Source organism: Sus scrofa, chromosome 7 (genome assembly GCF_054392235.1).
Source record: "Sus scrofa isolate SSC_HxYL_T2T_F1_AM1 chromosome 7, Sscrofa_HxYL_maternal_Yorkshire_Landrace_v2.0, whole genome shotgun sequence".
Lineage (NCBI taxonomy): Eukaryota > Metazoa > Chordata > Mammalia > Artiodactyla > Suidae > Sus > Sus scrofa.
In genome coordinates, this window is record NC_139389.1 from 126,029,777 (window position 1) to 126,049,581 (window position 19,805).

Genomic DNA, 19,805 nt, shown 5'->3' on the forward strand with positions numbered 1-19,805 from the left:
ATCTGACAGGTTTGAGGTGGTACCTCATTGTAGTTTTGGTTTGCATTTCTCTAAAAATTAGTGATGTTGAGCATCTTTTCATGTGCCTACTGGCCATCTGTATATCTTCTTTGAAATGTCTTAGGTCTTCTGCCTATTTTTTGATTGGGTTTTTTGTTGTTGAGTTGTATGATGAGTTGTATGAGTTGTTTGTATATTTTGGAGATTAAGCCCTTGTCAGTTGCATTGTTTGTAGATATTTTCTCCCATTCTATATGTTGTCTTCATTTTTTTATGGTGTCTTTTGCTATGCAAAAGATTTTAAGTTTGATTAGGTCCCACTTGTTTATTTTTATAAAACCTAAATTTTATTTATTTAAAACAAAATTTATTGATAAAATTTATCTTGTATCATGTTAATAAACTTGTACCATATCTCATTTAATGGCTACAGGGTATTCTGTTATCATATAAATGATCTTTTATTTAATTCCATATTACTGTATATGGAGGTTGTTTTCTATTGCTGGATATCTTTATGCATACATCTGGGGATGTCTCTCTATTTCTTTAGGATATTTTTAACTGCTATATTAGAGGCTATGTACTTTTTCCTACTTCTGAATACATGTTGCTAAATTGCTGTCCTGAAATGTTGCACTGAGAAATACTCTTGCCAGCAGTGTCTGAGAATATCCGTTTCCCCACATAATTGCCAATACTATGAGTTTTCATTGGTCCAGTTTAATTTTAGTTAATAGTTTAATAGGATATGATAATAGATAAAAATTATTTTCAATAGATAATTAAATAGATTAAAACTAAGTTAAATTTCAAAATTTCTTATGAGGTTGGACTTTTCCCTCTTTATGTGTACTGGCCATTACTAGTAATATTTTGTGAGGTATCTGTTACATACTCTGCCCATGTTTTGATGGTTCAAAGTCTTCCTCTTGGCTAATAAATGTTCTTCATAGTTTTCCTTCAGTTAATAAATTTTTTCCTATTTCAGGTTATGGACTACAACATTAATTTGGGAAAACACCTTCTCCCCTTGGTGGTTCAGGTGCTCAAATACTGCTCTTGTCCTCAACTACGGCATTATTTCCAACAGCCACCTCGTTGTTCCCTCTGGTCCCTAAAACCTCACATCCGGCAGATGTGGTTGAAGGCCTTGCTTGTCATCCTTTACAAGGTGAGTAGCTGTAGTCACTCCTTTTTTGGGTGGAATGATTCTCTTAGAACTTTTAGGAGCTCTACAATGAAATTTTTGTAGGGTAGTAATTTGACCTTCAGAGGGAGATTCATGAGGTACAATTAAGTGTTGAGAAGTAAAGAGCCGTTGGAATGAAAATAGAAATGTAGACCATGTCATTGTATACTCTCAAATGTTTAAAATAAAATACAGCGAATTGTAAGATACTGATCAACAATCTCTGTTTATGCTCAGAATCTTGTATTTTTATCATGTATTAATTATTATGTCAGGAAAACTATTTAAAATTGTATTCAAGAACCAAATGTTTATGCCAGATAAATTTTCTTGAAGGGAATTTTAGCTACAAAGTGGCATGCATTGCCATCCGTGATTTGGTGCGAGGGGAAGGGAGTACAGTCCCTCGTCAGAATAAAGCCATGATAAGAATTTACGTTTCTGTTTTTCTGTATTTTTCTATTATACCCCAAAGAAACTGAGAAATATATCTAGCAAAATCAAGTGGAAGAACTTAGCCTTTAAAATAACCATTTATATTTTTCTCCCTCCATTTTATTGAGCAGTATCCATACCGAGACTGTGATATCAGCAAGGTCCTGCTGCATCTGATTCACATAACAGTCAATACACTCAATGCACAGTATCATAGCTGCAAGCCCCATGCCACGGCAGGACCTTTGTACAGTGACAACAGTAACATAAGCAGATACAGCGAAAAAGAAAAAGGTACTTTACATATCTCAATTCTCTCCCAAACCTAGCTTGCATACGTAATACATTTCTAGACAATGTTTTTCTTAGATGATAGAGGCACCCCCAGATATCATTCTGTAGTTTAAAAAATTACCTATTGCTTCATTAATTTTCCATCCTCCCCATGAATGTTGATGCTTTTATTTTTTTTTAAATGAGCACTCAAGAGAAGTAATTGGTGTGCTTCTAAATCTTCTTTCATAAGAAATAATGTTTTGTAAAAAACTCTCCTGTTTGGTTAAGGAACCTCTGTAACCCTTTTCCTATGTGTTGAAACACCTTGCTTTGGACTGTGAAGTAAATCTTGGTCTGCACTCAGGGGAGCCATAATCTTGTCCATCTCTAGTTTGCTCCCGACCTTGTGCTTAGAGATTGGAATGGAATCTAAATTTGCCACAGTGCTTTTTCTTAGCCTCCTTATTCAATAAGAATTGCTTTAAGATGACTGGAATGAAACATTTTTGTCGCATAGATTTAAATTATTTCCAATATCCACACTTTTTATACTGATAGTGTTTTTTGCAAAGGAGGCAGTAGAATTAAACTTTAGATAGAGTAAAATTCTAGCCTGGATGTTTTCAGGTGAGAACTGAAGAGCCAAGGTGTGTGTCTTTAGTGCATGTCACAGGTTGGTTAGACTTGTAAAAGGTGACACCATCTAATCCAGTCCTGGGAGAATGTCAAGTGCCCTATGACCCTTTGTGGTGTCAAGAGATTTCTTTTTGGTAGGACTGCTCTGGAAATGTCTGAATGGGATGGATTGGAGCCAGTGTTCCACTGCTCATTTATTGCCAAAAGGTCCAAGGTTGACTATAGATGGAGCGGTGAGAACTAAGTTCTTTACTTTCTGGTACCATTCAGATCTTTCCTGAAGAATATCTTGTCTACCGGCTTAGGTTCTTGTTTCAGGAAAATTGATCAGATTCAGTTAAACTATAGATGTCATCAATGTGGGCTCACTATTTGGGCCAATCCCAGATGAATATTTCTAGATAGGAGAAGCCATCTTGGAATCTTCTTGTCTCTCTCATTCAGTATATTTTGAGAATTTTTTCCAAGTTATGTAAAGAGAGTTGCATAACTGTTTTTTTTTTTTAAAAAAAAACTATGTTTCTCAAAGGAGAGTATTTTTAAAAAGGAAATAGAAAAATAAAACAAATTGTTATGCTAATAGTATTTCTCATCATTGCAGAAGTTCACTAGGAGTTTTATATCCACTTTGATTGTCCACATTTACTATTTTTATTTGACCCAAAAGACTAGTTATGATTACTTTATCTAACATTTACTGTTTTAAATTTTGTTTGCTTGCAGAATCTTGTGTTTTAGGACAGGATCAGTCCTTAAAACTTAACTCTATGCTTGTACAATCCCCTTATATTCAGGAAATCTTAAATAATCATACTCATATCTGAGCCACATTTTTGTCATATAGGTAGATATAAATACAAGCCAAATACTGTGATTTTAGTGATGTTCAACTTGTAATGTAGGTTAATTTCATTTATTGTGCGATTAAATGCATTTTTGTAGCCCTTTCTCTTGCTGCTTTGTACATGGCTTTGGTGTTTTCAAAGAATGAAAGAAGAAAACTTATTAAGTGAACTTTGAAATATAGCAGCCCTTTCCTCACTGATGTGTTTTGGGGTTTTGGGGTTTATCTTTGATTTAAAAGTGGCCAAATGGGGATAGAAGAGGACATGGAAACAGGCTTGGAAGGACTATAAGTGACCAGTTTGTTTGTTGAGCCTCAGGATCATAAGAGTCAAAGATTCTCTCTGGGATTCCCAGTAGCTACACATGGCAAACGCTTCAGAGAACAATATTACTTTAATAGGGGAAAATGTTATTTTCTGTTTTCCTTTTCCTTTGTTTACTCTTTCAGTCCATAATCATTTGTGGAGCTTTCGAGATGATCAGTGGCTTTCCCAAGCTTTTTCTGTGTGTTGTGTGTCTCATTACCAAATGTAGAGTACAGTATTTTGCATTTACAAAGTATAAGGTGCATGTACTGTTAGGCTGTGTCTATGCCAGTTCTCAAATCCCAGGAAGGCATGTTATTTTTGTAAAGGGCAAGATCCATTCATTTTGCTTAATTTTCTTTTGCTGAATTAGCCTGAAAATTCACCAAAAGCAGGCACATTTTAGTAGTGTCCCCGATTCCTGACACGAATGTCTTATATGGTTGTAAGTGCATTGGCAAAGTTTCCTCATGAAGGCCCTATTGGAATACTGAGATTCCTCTCTTGAAAATGCTGCCCATTGTGACCTGGAAAATGAGGGGCAACCTTGCTAGAGGTTGCTCTGTTCAACATATGAATAATTTGATACCTGAATGAAATGCAAAGTCATGGCTAGATTTGGGCTGGTGTAGAAACCACCCCAGACTTTGTTCTGTAATGCTTTCATTGAAATGCTTGTGTAGACACAGCCTAAGAGAGAATAACCTCTTAAGTGTAATTTTGGCTTTCTCTCCCCAATTAGAAGAAGATAGTGTTTTTGATGAATCTGATATTCATGATACACCTACTGGACCCTGCAATAAAGAGTCTCAAACTTTTTTTGCAAGATTGAAAAGGATAGGCGGCAGCAAAATGGTGAAATATCAGCCGGTTGAGATGAATGTTCAGAGAAGTATGAATTTTTTCCTCTTAGTAATTTTATGCAGAAATGTTGTACTCTACCGTTTGTTTGGGGTGAAATCTTAATTTTATTATGTTATGACGCATTTTAATACCGTTGATTTTATATATATGTATGCACAACCAGTATATATATATACACGTTTATATATATACGTGAATTGACAGATACATCATTACCGTCATGAATGTCTTAGAGGGCCATTGCTTGATTTGATTTGTTGCGAAATGTTTGCTTCTCTTCCACACAATTTGAATACAGTTTTCTAGATCTGCCTCAGCCAAAAGCAGTCCCCTCTCATGTACACAAATGAGTAGAGCTGAGGAATTATCCCAACACCTGATTTTGGAGATAAGATCTTAAACTGCCATTTTGGGTTTTTTTCATTCCAAAGTCTTATGGTTTTTGAACTTAGAATGAATCTTATGAAAACTTGGCCAGAAAGTCAGTATTACCTTCTGGTGAAGCTGGGATTGTGATTATGACTGATGCCAGTTGTATGCCCAAGTCTGAGGGGAATGAAAGGTGAAATCTCCAAGTAAATAGTACTAGCTTTTTCTGTTTCAATCAGGTGAAATAGAACTGGCTGAATATAGAGAAACGGGTGCTTTACAAGACAGCATTCTACACTGTGTGAGAGAAGAAAGCATTCAGAAAAAAAAGCTGCGCTCTTTAAAACAAAAATCTCTTGATATAGGGAATGCAGACTCCCTCTTGTTTACATTAGATGAGCACCGCAGGAAGTCCTGCATAGACCGTTGTGACATAGATAAGCCTCCCGCCCAAGCTGCTTACATCATGCAAAGACAGCAGGACCATGGACGTTCTAGGCAGAATTCTGCTACAAGACCCGACAATCCCGAAATCCCAGAGAACCCAGCTATGGAAGGGTTTCAAGAAATGCGAAGGCCTGTAATACCAGAAGTTAGGTTAAACTGCATGGAGACATTTGAGGTGAAAGTTGATTCTCCAGTAAAGCCTGCTCCTAAAGAGGATTTAGATCTGATAGATTTGTCCTCAGATTCAACATCTGGGCCTGAAAAACACTCTATGCTCTCAACCTCGGACAGCGACTCTCTTGTGTTTGAACCTCTTCCCCCTCTCCGAATAGTAGAGAGTGATGAAGAGGAGACCATGGACCAGGGGAACGATGGTGCCTCTGGTAAAAACGCTGCCTCCTCTCTCTCCATCCCCAGCCACCCCTCTGTCCTCAGTCTGAGTACAACTCCCCTTGTGCAAGTAAGTGTGGAGGATTGTTCCAAAGACTTTTCTTCTAAGGACTCAGGAAATAACCAGTCAGCAGGTGACAAGGACTCCTCTCTCATAGCTCTGGAAGACCCCACAGACTCTGAAGAATTGGCAAAGTCAGAGCTGCAAGAGTTTTCCTGTGGCAGCCCGCTTACGCTTAAACAAAAACGAGACCTCCTTCAGAAGTCATTTGCTCTCCCCGAGAGGTCACTAGACGATAACCCTGAGCCCAGCACTGAGGAGGAGAAGCCCAGTGGGCTGATGCCCAGTTTGGGGACAAAAACTGTCCTCCTCAAGGTCCCTGAAGATTCTGAGAATCCAATGGAAAGTGAGAAGCCCAACACCAGTGCTGAATCAGACACAGAACAGAACCCCGAGAGGAAGGCAGAAGAGGAGGGAGCCGAGGAATCCGAATTTAAGATTCAGATTGTGCCCAGGCAGAGGAAACAGAGGAAGATTGCTGTCAGTGCTATCCAGAGGGAGTACCTCGACATTTCCTTCAACATTCTAGACAAATTGGGAGATCAGAAAGAGCCAGGTGAGCGCGTCTCTCTTCTTTCTCCCAGCCTTACGTTCAAGTTTCTGCATCTTACTTGTTAGGGTCTTGGCACTGATAGGCATCAGATTCTCAATCTTATAATGTCAAGGAGTGACATTATAATTGCTTCATGATCACTCTGAATCCTTCCTGCTTACTGGAGTGTGTTGGATTCAGATGTGGTTCTATCAGCTCCATAAATGTTTCTGTATTGGTTGTTTCTAAACTCGACAGTCAATTCTTGACCATCCTGGGCAATAAGAGGCAATAGTTAATTCATATAAAGATATTCCAAATATCATTTTTGCTTTCCTCCAACTGCAAAAGTCATGAATTGAACTCTTTTCTTTTTCTTTTTTTTGTCCTTCTGTACTTTGTGAATCATGATACTAGTCCAAAGGAGGACCAAACATGAAGGGTTAAAATTAAGCAAAGAGTGCTTGGGATGATTAAGAATTGATTGCATAATCATATGATTACATATTCTAACCCAGTGCCAGCAGTCTGGAAGACAATTGTGTGCCCTTAGGAGCCAAAGAGAGCCCAGGGACAACCTAGATGTGAATCCATAGTCACCAGTTGATGGCGAAGTTGTCATAGCACAAATATTTCTTGCCTCAAATGCCATTTCTTGTGTTTGCTTGAAGGCACTGTTTCTAAGAAAGATTAGCTTGAAAAATGTGATAGACCAATAGTTCACCTCATCCTAAAACACAATCCTCTGCTATATTCTCATAATACTGATCAGAATGTTTCTTCATCTCACAGATCATATCTTGAAAAAAAAATGTGAATCTTCAGAAAAAAGGGGATTAGCCTGGGATGATTATTTTATTAGATTCACAGACTATAGAACATTGAGAACTGGCAAAAATCTTGGGGCCTTCTAGTATAGCCCCTCATTTTCTGCAAGAGGACACTGACACTCTGAGGAGGTGACGTGCCTTGCCCCAGGTCACACAGCCAGGCAGTAGCACCATCCCCTACTCTACCACAAAAGCAACTCCTAGAACAGGCTCAGCCCTTTTATTTTCCCTGTGCATCTCCTGAGGGTTCCTGCTGTTCTCCAGTTCACAGGACATGCTGTGTACCTCAAAGTTTCTCTGTAAAAATCTATTGAATGAACATTAAGGTATTTAGAAAGGGTCATGCTCCAGCCTTCCAGGGGTAAGAAAAAGATTCTGGTAATTACAAGAAGGTTTAAGAAGGTTTCCAGGGAAACTGGGACACCTTTTATTATCTGGAGCCAAGAAAATTGTTGTGTATAGATAGAGGAAAAGCACTGACCTAGAAACTATAGAGGTCTATGAGTATGTATATCAGAGACCATAATAAGGTCTATTGGGTGGGTATATAATAAATTATATGAGGTCTAGAGGGTGGGTATATATGATATATAGGTTGTAGTATATATTTTTTGTGTGTCTGTATGCTGCCTTCTTTATTCATCCTTATGTCCAGTTGTTTCCCAGGCTACCAGGGAGGAGACTGGTTTTATATTAGTAATTTTTTAAAAGAACAAGAAGGAAGGGAAGCATCTGACAATTATGACATGTATTTAACATTTTTATATGTTATAGTGTCATAATAATTTTATATCCTTAAAGTGTTCTGTCTGCTGCAGACACAGAGATCTACCCTTCTTTGCTGGGTGTTGGATCCATGTGTTCAGAGTACTTCCCAGATGGAGTCAAGGGAGGCCCAGACATCTGCTACTTTCTAATCCTTCCACTTTCTCATTGCCACTGCTCATTGCCCTGAGTCTACCAGGTCTAATGGCTTTGTATACTTTTCCTCTGTTCATGTCAGTCTCTGCAGGAAGCCCCAGATCACCCTCATCACTCTCCCTCTAATCTCCATAAGGCCTTGCACATCTTCTGTCTAGAATCTTTCTCCCACCTTATCCCAAATCCTCAAGTTTTCCCACAATCAGAAATTCCTAGCCCTTCATGAAAACAGTCCCTTGTATGGCCTCTCCTCTGCTTCCCTTACCTTTTTAGACTAAAGGAAGCCCAGCTCTCTTCCAAGGATGCTTGGGCTAAGGTGAGGGGGTGAGCATCTTCTTTGTTCATCATTTCCCCCTTCAGACTATTCCCACCTTGTCTCTAAAGACACCCAGCTCTGAATCTCACATTATTTATTAGCATTGTCAATAAATACTTTCTTACTTATTCACAATTATATAGTTCCCGGCTCTTTTTACTCCTTCCTAAATTATTCTTCTGAATTCCTATTGATTTCAATATTAGTACAGATGACTCTTCTGACACTCTGGCTTCCCAGTTCCTTGAATTCATCTTTTCCAGAGTTTTTTTTTTTTAAATCTTCCACCATAGCTCAATTACTCAATCCCATGATCATATCATAGACCTTGTTATTATCAATAACTGCAGCCTTTCCATGATGTCAATCCAGTGTCTCCCATTCTCTATTACCATTTCCCTTCTCTCTGGATAGCACTGTATTGATTCTATTGCCTTTCACTGTTGCTCTCTTACTTCATGTCTTCTCGTTTTTACACAAGTCACTCATTATAATCCCTCCCTACCTACATCATTCCTGACCTTGGCTTTTTCAGACTCGCTTCATTAAACAGAGCCCTCATCAAATCTACCTTTCCATCTACCAGCTCCTATACCTATCAGATAAGTGTGACTGGATAAAAACACATAACAATATTGACTGGTCTTATTTCAAATTCATGAACATGAACCTCACCTGGGTCCTTAAAGCTACCTGGCAATCTTATTTCCCTGGTCCATTCACATTCCATTCTCCTAAGTTACTATTTCATAGCTACTTTCTTTTCCCCAAACTTTTTTCCCCCCCAGGGCCATACCTGTGGCATATGGAAGTTCCCAGGCTAGTGGTCAAATTAGAGTTGCAGCTGCCAGCCTACACCACAGCCACAGCAATGCAGGATCTGGGCCATGCCTGCAACCTACACCATGGCTCATGGCAATGCCGATTCCTGACCCCCTGAGCGAGGCCAGTGATTGAACCCACATCCTCATGCATACTAGTCGGGTTCGTTACCCCTGAGCCACAATGGGAACTCCTATAACTGAAAGTTTATGCCTCTTAATCCTCTTTACCTATTTTGTTCATCCCTCTACCTGCTCCTCGCCGGCAACCACCAGTTTCTTCTATGTATGTATCAGCTTCTGTTTTGTTTTTAAGAATCAAAATCTAAAGTATGACACAAATGAACCTATCTATGAAACAGGAACAGACTCAGGAGAATAAACTTGTGGTTGCCAAAATGTGAGGGAGTTGGGGGAGGGATGGTGTGGAAGATTGAGGTTGGCAGATGTAAGATATTATACATGGAGGGGATAAACTATCCAGCTGTATTGCACAGAGAATTATATTCAGCATCCTATGATAAACCATAATGGAAAAGAGTACTTTAAAATGAGTGTGTGTGTTATATATATACATATATATAACTGAATCACTTTTCTGTACAGCAGAAATTAACAAACATGTAAATCAACAATACTTCAATTTAAAAAAGAATCCACATATAAATGAAATCATATAGTATTTGTTTTTCTCTGCCTGGTTTATTTCACTTGGCATGATTTTTTAAAGAGTTATCTATATGATCACTATGTTCAATTTTCTCCCATACTATTCTTTCTAAAAAGAATTCATCCTTCTCATAAAGCTTCCAGTTTAGCTGAACTTCAATTGTCAAGGTCACCAATGGCCTCGACTACTAAATTAAATTAAATTAAAAAAAAGATGTTCCAAAATCAATGCTTAAAGGCTCTCATCTAGTATCTATTTTACTGTTATTTCTGACAGTTCAATAAGTTTAATAATCACCCAATAACAGGATAGCATCTTCATACTTACATTGTATGTATGTATGGTGACTTGTTCTGTGGTGAGGAAAAAAACAATTGATAATATGAAAAGGAGGACACAGAGATATCATGAAGCTTAAGAGCCTGAAGCCATGTTATAATCATGGAAGCCCACAGCGGTAATTCCAGGCTGCTCACTGAGTCCAATATATAGCACTGCTTAAGATGGCAAGGAGGTTTATAAAGAATTTCAGGGGGTTTGCCATGGTAAACAATTAAACTTTTCAAAAGGCTTTAAAGGATAATCTTTACCTAGAATAATGTGGGACAGCTTGTTTCCCACTATTGCTAAATTAATAATATTATATGCAGAAAATATTTCATCTTAGATACCTCTGTCAACATAGACGCAAATGATAGACTCTGTCTCTTGCTCAACTAAGAAAACAGAAAATCTGAGTGGTCAGTAAGTAATTATTCCAAGTTAGGTACAGTCCCTGATCGTAAATTACTTATGGCTTAGCAAAGGTTATAGACAAATAAATAGACAGTTACATTATAGTGCGTTAATTTTGGTAAAGGTTAGGATAGGGTACTCTGGGATTACATAAGAGGGTCACATGACCCAGTTTTTTGTTTGGATTTGGGGGTGGGGAATCTGGAGGAGAAATTGTCTGTATAAATTGAGAGGTAAATGATGAGTAGGAAACTGCCAGTCAAAGAGGGAGTGGTGGAATGATGAAAGTGGATCAACTGTCAATGTCCTTAGGTATTAGCTGAAAAGAAATTCAGCTCTGGAAAGGTGCAAAGATATGGGATGTGAGCTCCTAGCTTTGCAGTTGTGCTGTGAATCTCTGAGGGGCATGTGTACACATGCAGAGTGCAGTGTGGAAGCAGCTCTCCATGGAAGTTTGAAACCAGTGTATGTGTAGTTCCATTAAAGTAATCAGTAGGGCCAGAAAGTATATAATGGTTTGAATGGGAGTACTGAGCAAGAGGGAAAAACATGCAGAAAAATTTCTTAAACTTTCTTTTAATCAATGTCTCAAGTTTTAAATAACATTTCTGTTTGTAGATCCTGCTACTAAAGGACTTTCAACTTTGGAAATGCCACGAGAATCCTCATCTGCCCCTACATTAGAAGCAGGTGTGCCAGAAACAAGTAGCCATTCCTCAATATCAAGTAAGATTTCCTTTAGTGATCACTTCACCTGTACAATGATTGTGGAACACTATCTGCTGCATTGTTTTCAATTTTCACACTCTTGGTGTTTTATTTTGTTTTTTCTTTTTTTAATGTTGTGTTAACTTTCTGGGTGATACCATTCTGTATATTCTCAGAGACCCAGAGGTATAGGCCCACTTTTGTCAGCGTCTCAAGGGTTTGATAAGTCAGTATGGTTACTAATAGGCCAAGAATCATAATTTGTTTAGGAATAATCACTATGTTTCATAATTCAAGAAAATCAGAACTATATATGACTGGCATAAACACACAACATGAAACTGCTTTTGGGACAAGTGAAAAATATTGTCTGTGACAGAATTTTACATGAAATGCCTTTAAGTTGAATCACTTCCATGATTGATAAAAATTTTATCTAGGTTATCATCAAATAAATGTATCAGATATATCCTGATCCCCAAGTCATGACTGAATTTTACGGATCGGAAAATTAAAATGGCATGAAATTTTACAGAATCTCTAGGACACAACTATTTTGAAACCGCCTTCTGTTGCTGGGTCCTAGATTTTGTTCATGAGGTGTTTGAGTTCCACTGAGGTGAAAATTAGGTTGTCCGCCTGGCTGGGTAGAATCAATCAAGAGACTTTAGCATGGACAGTTCTAAGCAGGAATCAGAAATATAAACAGAGGTGCAGCTTCTGCAAACCCTGGTCCTATGTGCTGGTATATTTTGTGTTCCATAAGGACGGTGCCTCAAGAGCTAGTAAATTTTCATTTGACCAGCTTTTGAAATGAAGTTGATCCTGAAAACCAGATAAAGATCTTAAATGCTGGACTGGTAGTTTGGAATAACATCATCATCTTCATCATTCATTTATTCATGCGCTCATCCATTCAGCAACTATTTACTAAGTGTCTGCTGGCTGCTAGGAACTGTGCTTGGCATGTGAATAAAAAAGACACCCCTTGTTCTACAGGCAGTTACAGACATAATAGTACTAATAATAGCTACCAATTATTTGACACTTACCATGTTCCAGGCACTGCGCTAAATGGTTTACACATTGTTATTAAATCCTTGTGTCAGCACTGCATGGCAGATATAACTGACCTGGTTTTATAGACTAGGAAACAAGAGAGGCTGACTGACTTGTCTAAAGTCATGTAGCTATTAAGCGATAGAGATAGGAATTGATGCGAGGTCTGTCTGATTTTCAAGCTCATGATGTTTTTTAGTATACTACACTGCCTTGCCTTAGAGCAATTCAAATTCAGTTATAATAGAAATTACAGAAATTCTAAGAAAGTGTTTCCAAATACCACTTATTTGCCCTTTTGGTTGCAAAGAAGAATGAATGGTTCTGAACCTAATGGTTCTTTTATCATAAAATATCTGTTTAATAACATGATAAAATGCCCATTTTTAAGTCCACATGCTAAAATCATGAAAACTTATCTTCTCTTCCTAAATCATCTTAAAAAAAATTATAGTGGGGAGTTCCCATCATGGCTCAGTGGAGGCGAATCTGACTAGTATCCATGAGGACGAAGGTTTGCGCAGTGGTTAAGGATCTGGCATTGCCATGAGCTGTGGTGTTGCAAACTTGGCTTGGATCTTGCATTACTGTGGCTGTGGCATAGGCCAGCGGCTGCAGCTTTGACTCAACCCTTAGCCTAGGAAACTCCACATGCTGCAGAGGCAGCCCTAAAAAAAAAATTATAGTGAATTATAGTTAGAATTCCAAGTTGGGTATTAATTTGAGATGGAATGACTAAGTCAGTATGATTTCAGTGCTAGCTGAATGTATCATAAAATAAATGTATCAAGTGAATCATGACCCCAAAGGCATGACTGAATCTGCCCTTTGGGATTTAGCATAAGGTGCATCATTTGATCCCTCCCCATTAAAAGCATGGCTTGAATGGCTCTTAGAGGTGTGTTCTTGGAGGCCTAATGCCAGGTGCTTTACATACTAAGCTAAACATTAAGGACTTTTACTCTCACTGAATTCTGCTGCCTTTAAAAACAAATGAGGAGTTCCCTGGTGGCACAGTGGGTTAAGGATCCAGTGTTGTCACTGCTGTGGCTCACATCTGATCCTTGGCCTGGGAACTTGTGCATGCCGTGGGTGCAGCTAAAACCAAATAAACAGACCAAAAATAAATGGAGGATTGGAGAAATTATTTGATCGCTACAGGTTTTAAATTTTTCTTTGATTTTGTCTGATAGATGATAATTTTTAAATTTGTTAAATCTTCTAAAAGACTTAAGCTTTTGAATTTTATCTGATATTAAAATTTCTAAAAGATTTCTGCTTTTGAATTTTACGTGAAGCTGCACTTCCAAGTGAACCATGGAATTGTAAAATTTACCAACCAACCATAAGAATCAGATTTTCTGTATTAGTTTGCATAGTCATTTCCATGAATTCAGTTAACATGGACTCCAAAACACAAAAATTCCCATCATCCCTCTCTTTTGCTCAGTTTACCAGCTGGTTATTTTGCAGCTAAACATGCTATGACCACCATGAATCAAACAGCATGCTAATTACATTAAAAATAATGTTATAACTGATTTCACATCACACCAAGTTGTTGCCTTGGGTACCATGATTGGGAAGCCTGGGTATAACATTTAAGGCTTTCTGAGGCCATACATCCTGGTTTCCGCCCTCCCCTTTTCTAGGCCATGTATTTCTGAGCTTCACTTTCTGAAACTGTCCTTATAGGAGAGTGAATAACCACAAGTTGTTTGGGATCACGTAGAAAAGGCCTGTCAGCGATGCTCTTTCTTTCTCACAGGGCTGGTGGCAGGGTTGGTGGGACCCTTGAAGAGGAAGAGTAGGGTAGGAGGCAGGTTGCTTTCTCGTTCAGCAGTCTGTTGACAGAAGTGTTTCTCATTGATTTTCCAGTTTGAAAATGCTTATAACTCGATGTAGCAATTGTGGGATATTTGTCAATGCCTAATTGCAAGATTAAAATGCTACCACTAGTTTTTAGAACAAAGATGTGGGACGTTATTAGAGTCACATTTTTCAAACAGTACGCAGAGGCTCATACAGAGATTAAAAACAGCATTGGCCTTGGAGTCAACATGTTTTGATTTTACAACCACCTCATTTTCTGGTTGGTTCCAAGTAACATAATTTTGTTTGCTTCAATTTTTCTCTAAAAATTGGGGTTGATATGTGTCATCCTATTCTGAAGTATACATGTACATATGCAAACACACACACATGCAAGGAGACTTCAGGGGGTTATAATGGGATTGAAACTATGTATGTACAAGCTCCATTTCAGAAAGTTAAGCTGTAAATTAAAGTAGTAGTATCTGTCTTGAATCCCTTTTGGAACAAGGCAGACTATATAAATTAAAAAGTAAACGAGAATACCATACTGTAATAACTGGGGTAAATATTTACAGGCTACAGACAAGTGATCATAAGCACTGTTTCTTTCTTTGAGTCAAGAAAGTCACCAGAAATAGCACAGTGCCTTAGTTTTTCATCTGGACAGGAGCCTACAATTTACTAGACAATTATGAATAGCCAATGAAAATTCGATTAAGATTCTATATGGATGTGTAGAGCCTGTGTGTGCTGTGCAAATTTATTCCCCCTAGTAATCATCTCCTAATTTCCTCCATATAGCTCAGTATAGGCAGATGAAAAGGGGATCCCTGGGAGCTCTGACAATGAGCCAGTTAATGAAGCGACAGCTGGAACATCAGTCTAGCGCCCCCCATAACATCAGCAACTGGGACACTGGTGGGTCAAGCTTTTTCTTCTTGTTTTACCTCTCAGATTAGCTAATGCCACTTTTTCTGTGTCCCCTCTGCTTCCTTGTTAAGGAATAGATTTTCTCTTGTAGTCTGTGGTTCAAACAATTTTTTAAAAACCTAAGGTAATTACTAAGTCTATTTAAAATTTCCAAGTGTTCTAGAGCCACTTGCTCTCCCAACTAGGCTGGCCCAACTCTTTTTTTTTCCCCTCTAAGACCCAGATTCCAGATGTTAGGTTATCTATTTGGGGGTTAAATGATATAAATGCATAAGGGAGGGAATGGACCTATGGTTTCACAATGCAAATTAAAAAAAAAAACCATCAGATTATCAATATTGTTTTTATAAACTATGGAGTACCAAAAATAAGGGACTATTAATAGTAATAATATAGCAATAACAAATGTCAGCCTAGTGACGTCATGATCTGCCGGTAGGTTTGGGAATATGAGCTCTGTGTTTTAGTCAGCAGGGTCACCAGGTTGCAGCTGCACACCCTCATGCTCATACGATGGAACTGCATCTAACCTCAATTTTAAAGTAAGAATTGACTGCCATGACATGTCTATTTTAAACATGATCACTCTGCATTTTCTAAACTTTGTTGCCACATTGTGCACATGTACTACTTTCTCAAACCAGTAGTACTGCCGCAACTCTGCTCTTTTGAGTGCCTGCCTTTCTTTTTTTCTTTTTTAATTAAATGGGTCATTTGATTACAAGAATATATATGTGAAAGCTTTTTGCAAGATGCATGCACTGTTAAAACATCAGAGTTTAGTACTGTTATTGGCTCTGGAAGCCAACACTTGAATAGGACTGTTTTCATATCTTAGTACTTTCTGGTTCTAGTTATATGAAATTATTTTAATAGCCTTCCTTATGACCAGGAATTATGATGTCCACAAAACCAAAATATTGAAATATTTTTAATTTTTCGTAACTGTAATATTTACATATATCCCATCTTACTTCTCCTCACTACTCTTCAAAAGACAAAGACAGAGATCTTATCTAGATAACCAAATCCTACACACCACACCCAATCTTATATTTAGCAGATAGTTTCAACTCTCCTGGCCTTTATAAGGGCCTTAGGATTTTAAAGGTTTAGTGTTTTATTTTCTTTTTAATGATTAGTGGTAGTGAATAATGAAATGGCCAAAAGCCAACAGGCAAGGCAGACAAGGAGAAAGACAATGGATAACCAGCGTTGAGAGTTTACTGGGTTGGGGTGAAGCCTTTTTGTCCACACCAAAGAGGACTCTGTTTCACTCTTTACTGAGATGATGCTGTATAAGGAACCAAGAAGGGAAGCTCTTGTTAGGTTTGTTCTCTGATAATTAAATGCCCATCTTTTGTTAGATTAACCTGGGGGCTCTGCAGGTTATTTTATCATGCTACTGTTTTCTGTAGCAAGTAACTCAGCTAAAGCTAACTATTTTAGATTCCGACTATAATTACAATCTAGTTTGATTGACTGTGGATTTATAAGGCAAATAGATCTCAATTTCTAATCCAAATTTTAATTTAAAAAATCTACATGATGCCAAATAACCCATTTAACTGAATTTTTCACTCTTCAACCAAACTTCAGCCTTGTTCATGTCACTCTGGTTTCTCATTTAATACTTGCCATTTACATGCTGTCTGAACTTATTTCATCTGAATTTTTCTGGGCTTGTTTTCCATCCTCCAGTTGGTTCAGTAGTCACCAAGTCCTATTAGAGCTTCATCTCAATATTCTTGTTTTTATTAGTGCCATAAACAGTTCTCCCCACATCTAAGATGAGAGGAGAGTCGATGAGTGTGTAGTTGAATGTTAGGTGGCATGTCAATTTATGCCACATATGCTGATTCAGTGACTTGCTAGTTTCCAAAAAAACACATCTGGTCATTAGACACACTGAGAAAGGCAGCCTAAAGCATGGGTCATGATCGACTCACCTCAGCATGCACCTGCTCGTTCACAGAACACCTGCCTCTTCTCCACCCATGCACATCTGATGGCTTGCTTCTTTGCCTCATCTTTCATCTGAAACAAATACTCCTCCATTTCTGCCCCTGTCCCCTTATTCTTGTTCCTCAGCCCTCAGTCAGATGCCTGTCATTTCCTTGCTACCAGTTCCACATGTTTTCTGTGTGATCTATCTGGTCATTGCCCCAGATGATCACTTATGTATTTACTGATTTCCATAAAACATTGTTTTCATGGCTGTGACATTAGCCTTTCATTTTTTTCCCATTTCATATCAAGAGATATGGGATTTGAGCTTTTTTGGTGAGGGGGAGGGATTAGAGAATCTGGACCTTGCGGGATAGTTTTAGATGCTCTCCTGCTTTCAGTTGCATTTAATACATATGAACGGCAGGTTTGTAGTGAAACACTAAGCACTCCTACCTTAAAATCTAGGATGTTTCCTATAAATGTTAATAGTCAATAATCATAATGACCAAAAAATGGCCCCAAGAGATTACTAGTTAAATTCTTTGTATTTTGAATTGCGAGCAATTGACCACATTGAAGACTGAAATGTTCTATTTATCCACAGAACAGGTACAGCCTGGGAAGCGCCAATGTAATGTGCCAACGTGCCTAAACCCTGACCTGGAGGGACAGCCGTTGAGAATGAGAGGTGAGCTGAACAGCAGAATCTCAGATTGTAAGAGTGAAAGAAATTTTATGTGTCAATCATCTGGTCACCCAGCAGGTGCTGAAATCTCTTCTTCAGCAGCTCCATGAAGTGGCTCCAACTTTGGCTCAAACATCTCCAGGAGCCAGGAATGTATGACTCTGTCTTTGAATGTGGCTGACAAAAATGTCTTCCTTATAGTGAATTTTTAACCCTTGGGGCCACACACAATAAGCCTAGACTCTTGCACATAATTTTTTAGGTATTTTAAAATGCCACCCATTGCTTATTTCCTCATAAAACATTTGGACCACACATTCTCAGAGCCTTTGGTATTCCTCCTAATATGTATCAGTTTTCCACATCATCCATATCTACTTCTCTGAGAATGGTCCAGGTTATTTGTGTTCCCTCTTGATTACTGAGATCTTAGATGAGTAGCTTCTTTTTAGCTATCTGGAATTGAACAAAATATACACTTGACTTTATGCTGACCATAGGAGCAAGCTGAGAATAAACCTATGCTAAGATAATCAAAATATGTATTTGTTTTTTGGCCGCTCCTGTGGCATATGGAAGTTCTTGGGCCAAGGACTGAATCTGAGCTGTAGCTGAGACTAATGCTACAGCTGTAGAAATGCTCAGAGTTGTTGGTTTTTAAAAAATAAACTTCTTATATTTCTACTAAGACTCTCTATATATCATTATGTATCTTATGGGCTGAGTTTTTTCCACTTTTACCATAGATATTTTGGCATCTGGCAGAAATGGTGTATCAGTGTTCAAGAAATGTGGAGTACTGGATTTAAACTTTCTGTGCTGTGCTTTCTTTCCTCTTCTTCTTCTTCTTTTTTTTTTCAAAGGGCCACACCTGCGGCATATGGGAGTTTCCAAGCCAGGGGTCGAATTGGAGCTACAGCTGCTGGCCTACACCACAGCCATAGCAACATGGGATACAAACCATGTCAGCAACCTACACCACAGCTCATGGCAATGCCAGATCCTTAACCCACAGAGCAAGGCAGGGATAGTATTCATGGATACTAGTCAGGTTCGTTACCGCTGAGCCACAATGGGAACTCCTGTGTTGTGGTTTCTTGAAGCAACTTCATGCTGTTTATCTTACTACTTAATAGTTAATCATGTCTTCTTTTATCTTGGCCCAGCTCTTGCCTTTTTTATTATTAACTGATCTGTACTTTTGTTGTAATAAGTATGTTATTTCCATTCAAATCATCATCTTTATGAAACTGGAGATCTTTGTTAATGATATAATTGGATGCACATAGGAAACAGATTTATCTCAGAGAGAGCTGATAAATGTAGTAGTAAAATCCGGATTCCCATTTGGGATCTGAGGAAGCGACAGGAAGATACTTTCAATAATTTACTTTGTCATTTGATTCTGAAGGTCTCCTTATAAACAGATTTTGTGGCCTTTGATCATACAAGGGAGTCTGTACAGTATGGAAGCATCTTGACTCTTCGAAGGCTTCAGTACCATTTTATTTTCCCTCAGATTGAAACACATTGCCCACTTGGCTAGATTTCTAAAATTTTTATATTGATTCCTTTAGAAAATCAATTCTCTGAATCATTGTTTTTTTCCTATTTAAGGAAAGATGGTGCAGTTTTGTTTTACTAGTTAGTAAAGTTACTAGTTACTAGTTTTCAAATTACTAGTTACTTAATGAAAAACAGATTCTGTAATGACCATTGGGTTTTTCTTTCCTGTTTGAAGAACTGAGAGTGTCAGTTATTATTCTGTAGAACATGGCATTATTCTGAATTGTCACTTTGGGATTCTTCTTGGAGTGCCTTATTTTCATAGCTCCTGGAGAATCTGTCCAGCACTGGTGGTTTTCTTTCTCCTTTTCTCTTTACAGCCATGCCTGCAACATATGGAAGTTCCCAGGCTAGAGATTCAATTGGAGCTACAGCTGCAGGTCTACGCCACAGCCACATCAATGCTGAATCCGAGCTGTATCTGTGACCTATGCCACAGCTTGTGG

The 19,805-nt window shown here is 38.2% G+C and overlaps 1 protein-coding gene across 35 annotated transcripts in view; it reads left to right on the plus strand.

Annotated features, from left to right (window-relative positions):
* Positions 1-19,805, plus strand: part of UNC79 (unc-79 subunit of NALCN channel complex) — a 261,559-nt gene that overhangs the window by 176,268 nt on the left and 65,486 nt on the right. For 14 of the 35 annotated variants that reach the window (XM_084970070.1, XM_021099632.2, XM_084970056.1 and 11 more), the window contains 7 exons: positions 992-1,174; positions 1,759-1,921; positions 4,433-4,582; positions 5,163-6,377; positions 11,265-11,372; positions 15,030-15,146; positions 17,713-17,796. In XM_084970070.1, the coding sequence (XP_084826196.1) occupies positions 992-1,174; positions 1,759-1,921; positions 4,433-4,582; positions 5,163-6,377; positions 11,265-11,372; positions 15,030-15,146; positions 17,713-17,796 (2,020 nt within the window). Of the gene's footprint in view, positions 1-991; positions 1,175-1,758; positions 1,922-4,432; positions 4,583-5,162; positions 6,378-11,264; positions 11,373-15,029; positions 15,147-15,625; positions 15,701-17,712; positions 17,797-19,805 lie in introns of those variants that run through there. The other 21 variants (XM_084970072.1, XM_084970063.1, XM_084970055.1 and 18 more) reach the window with 5 other exon arrangements.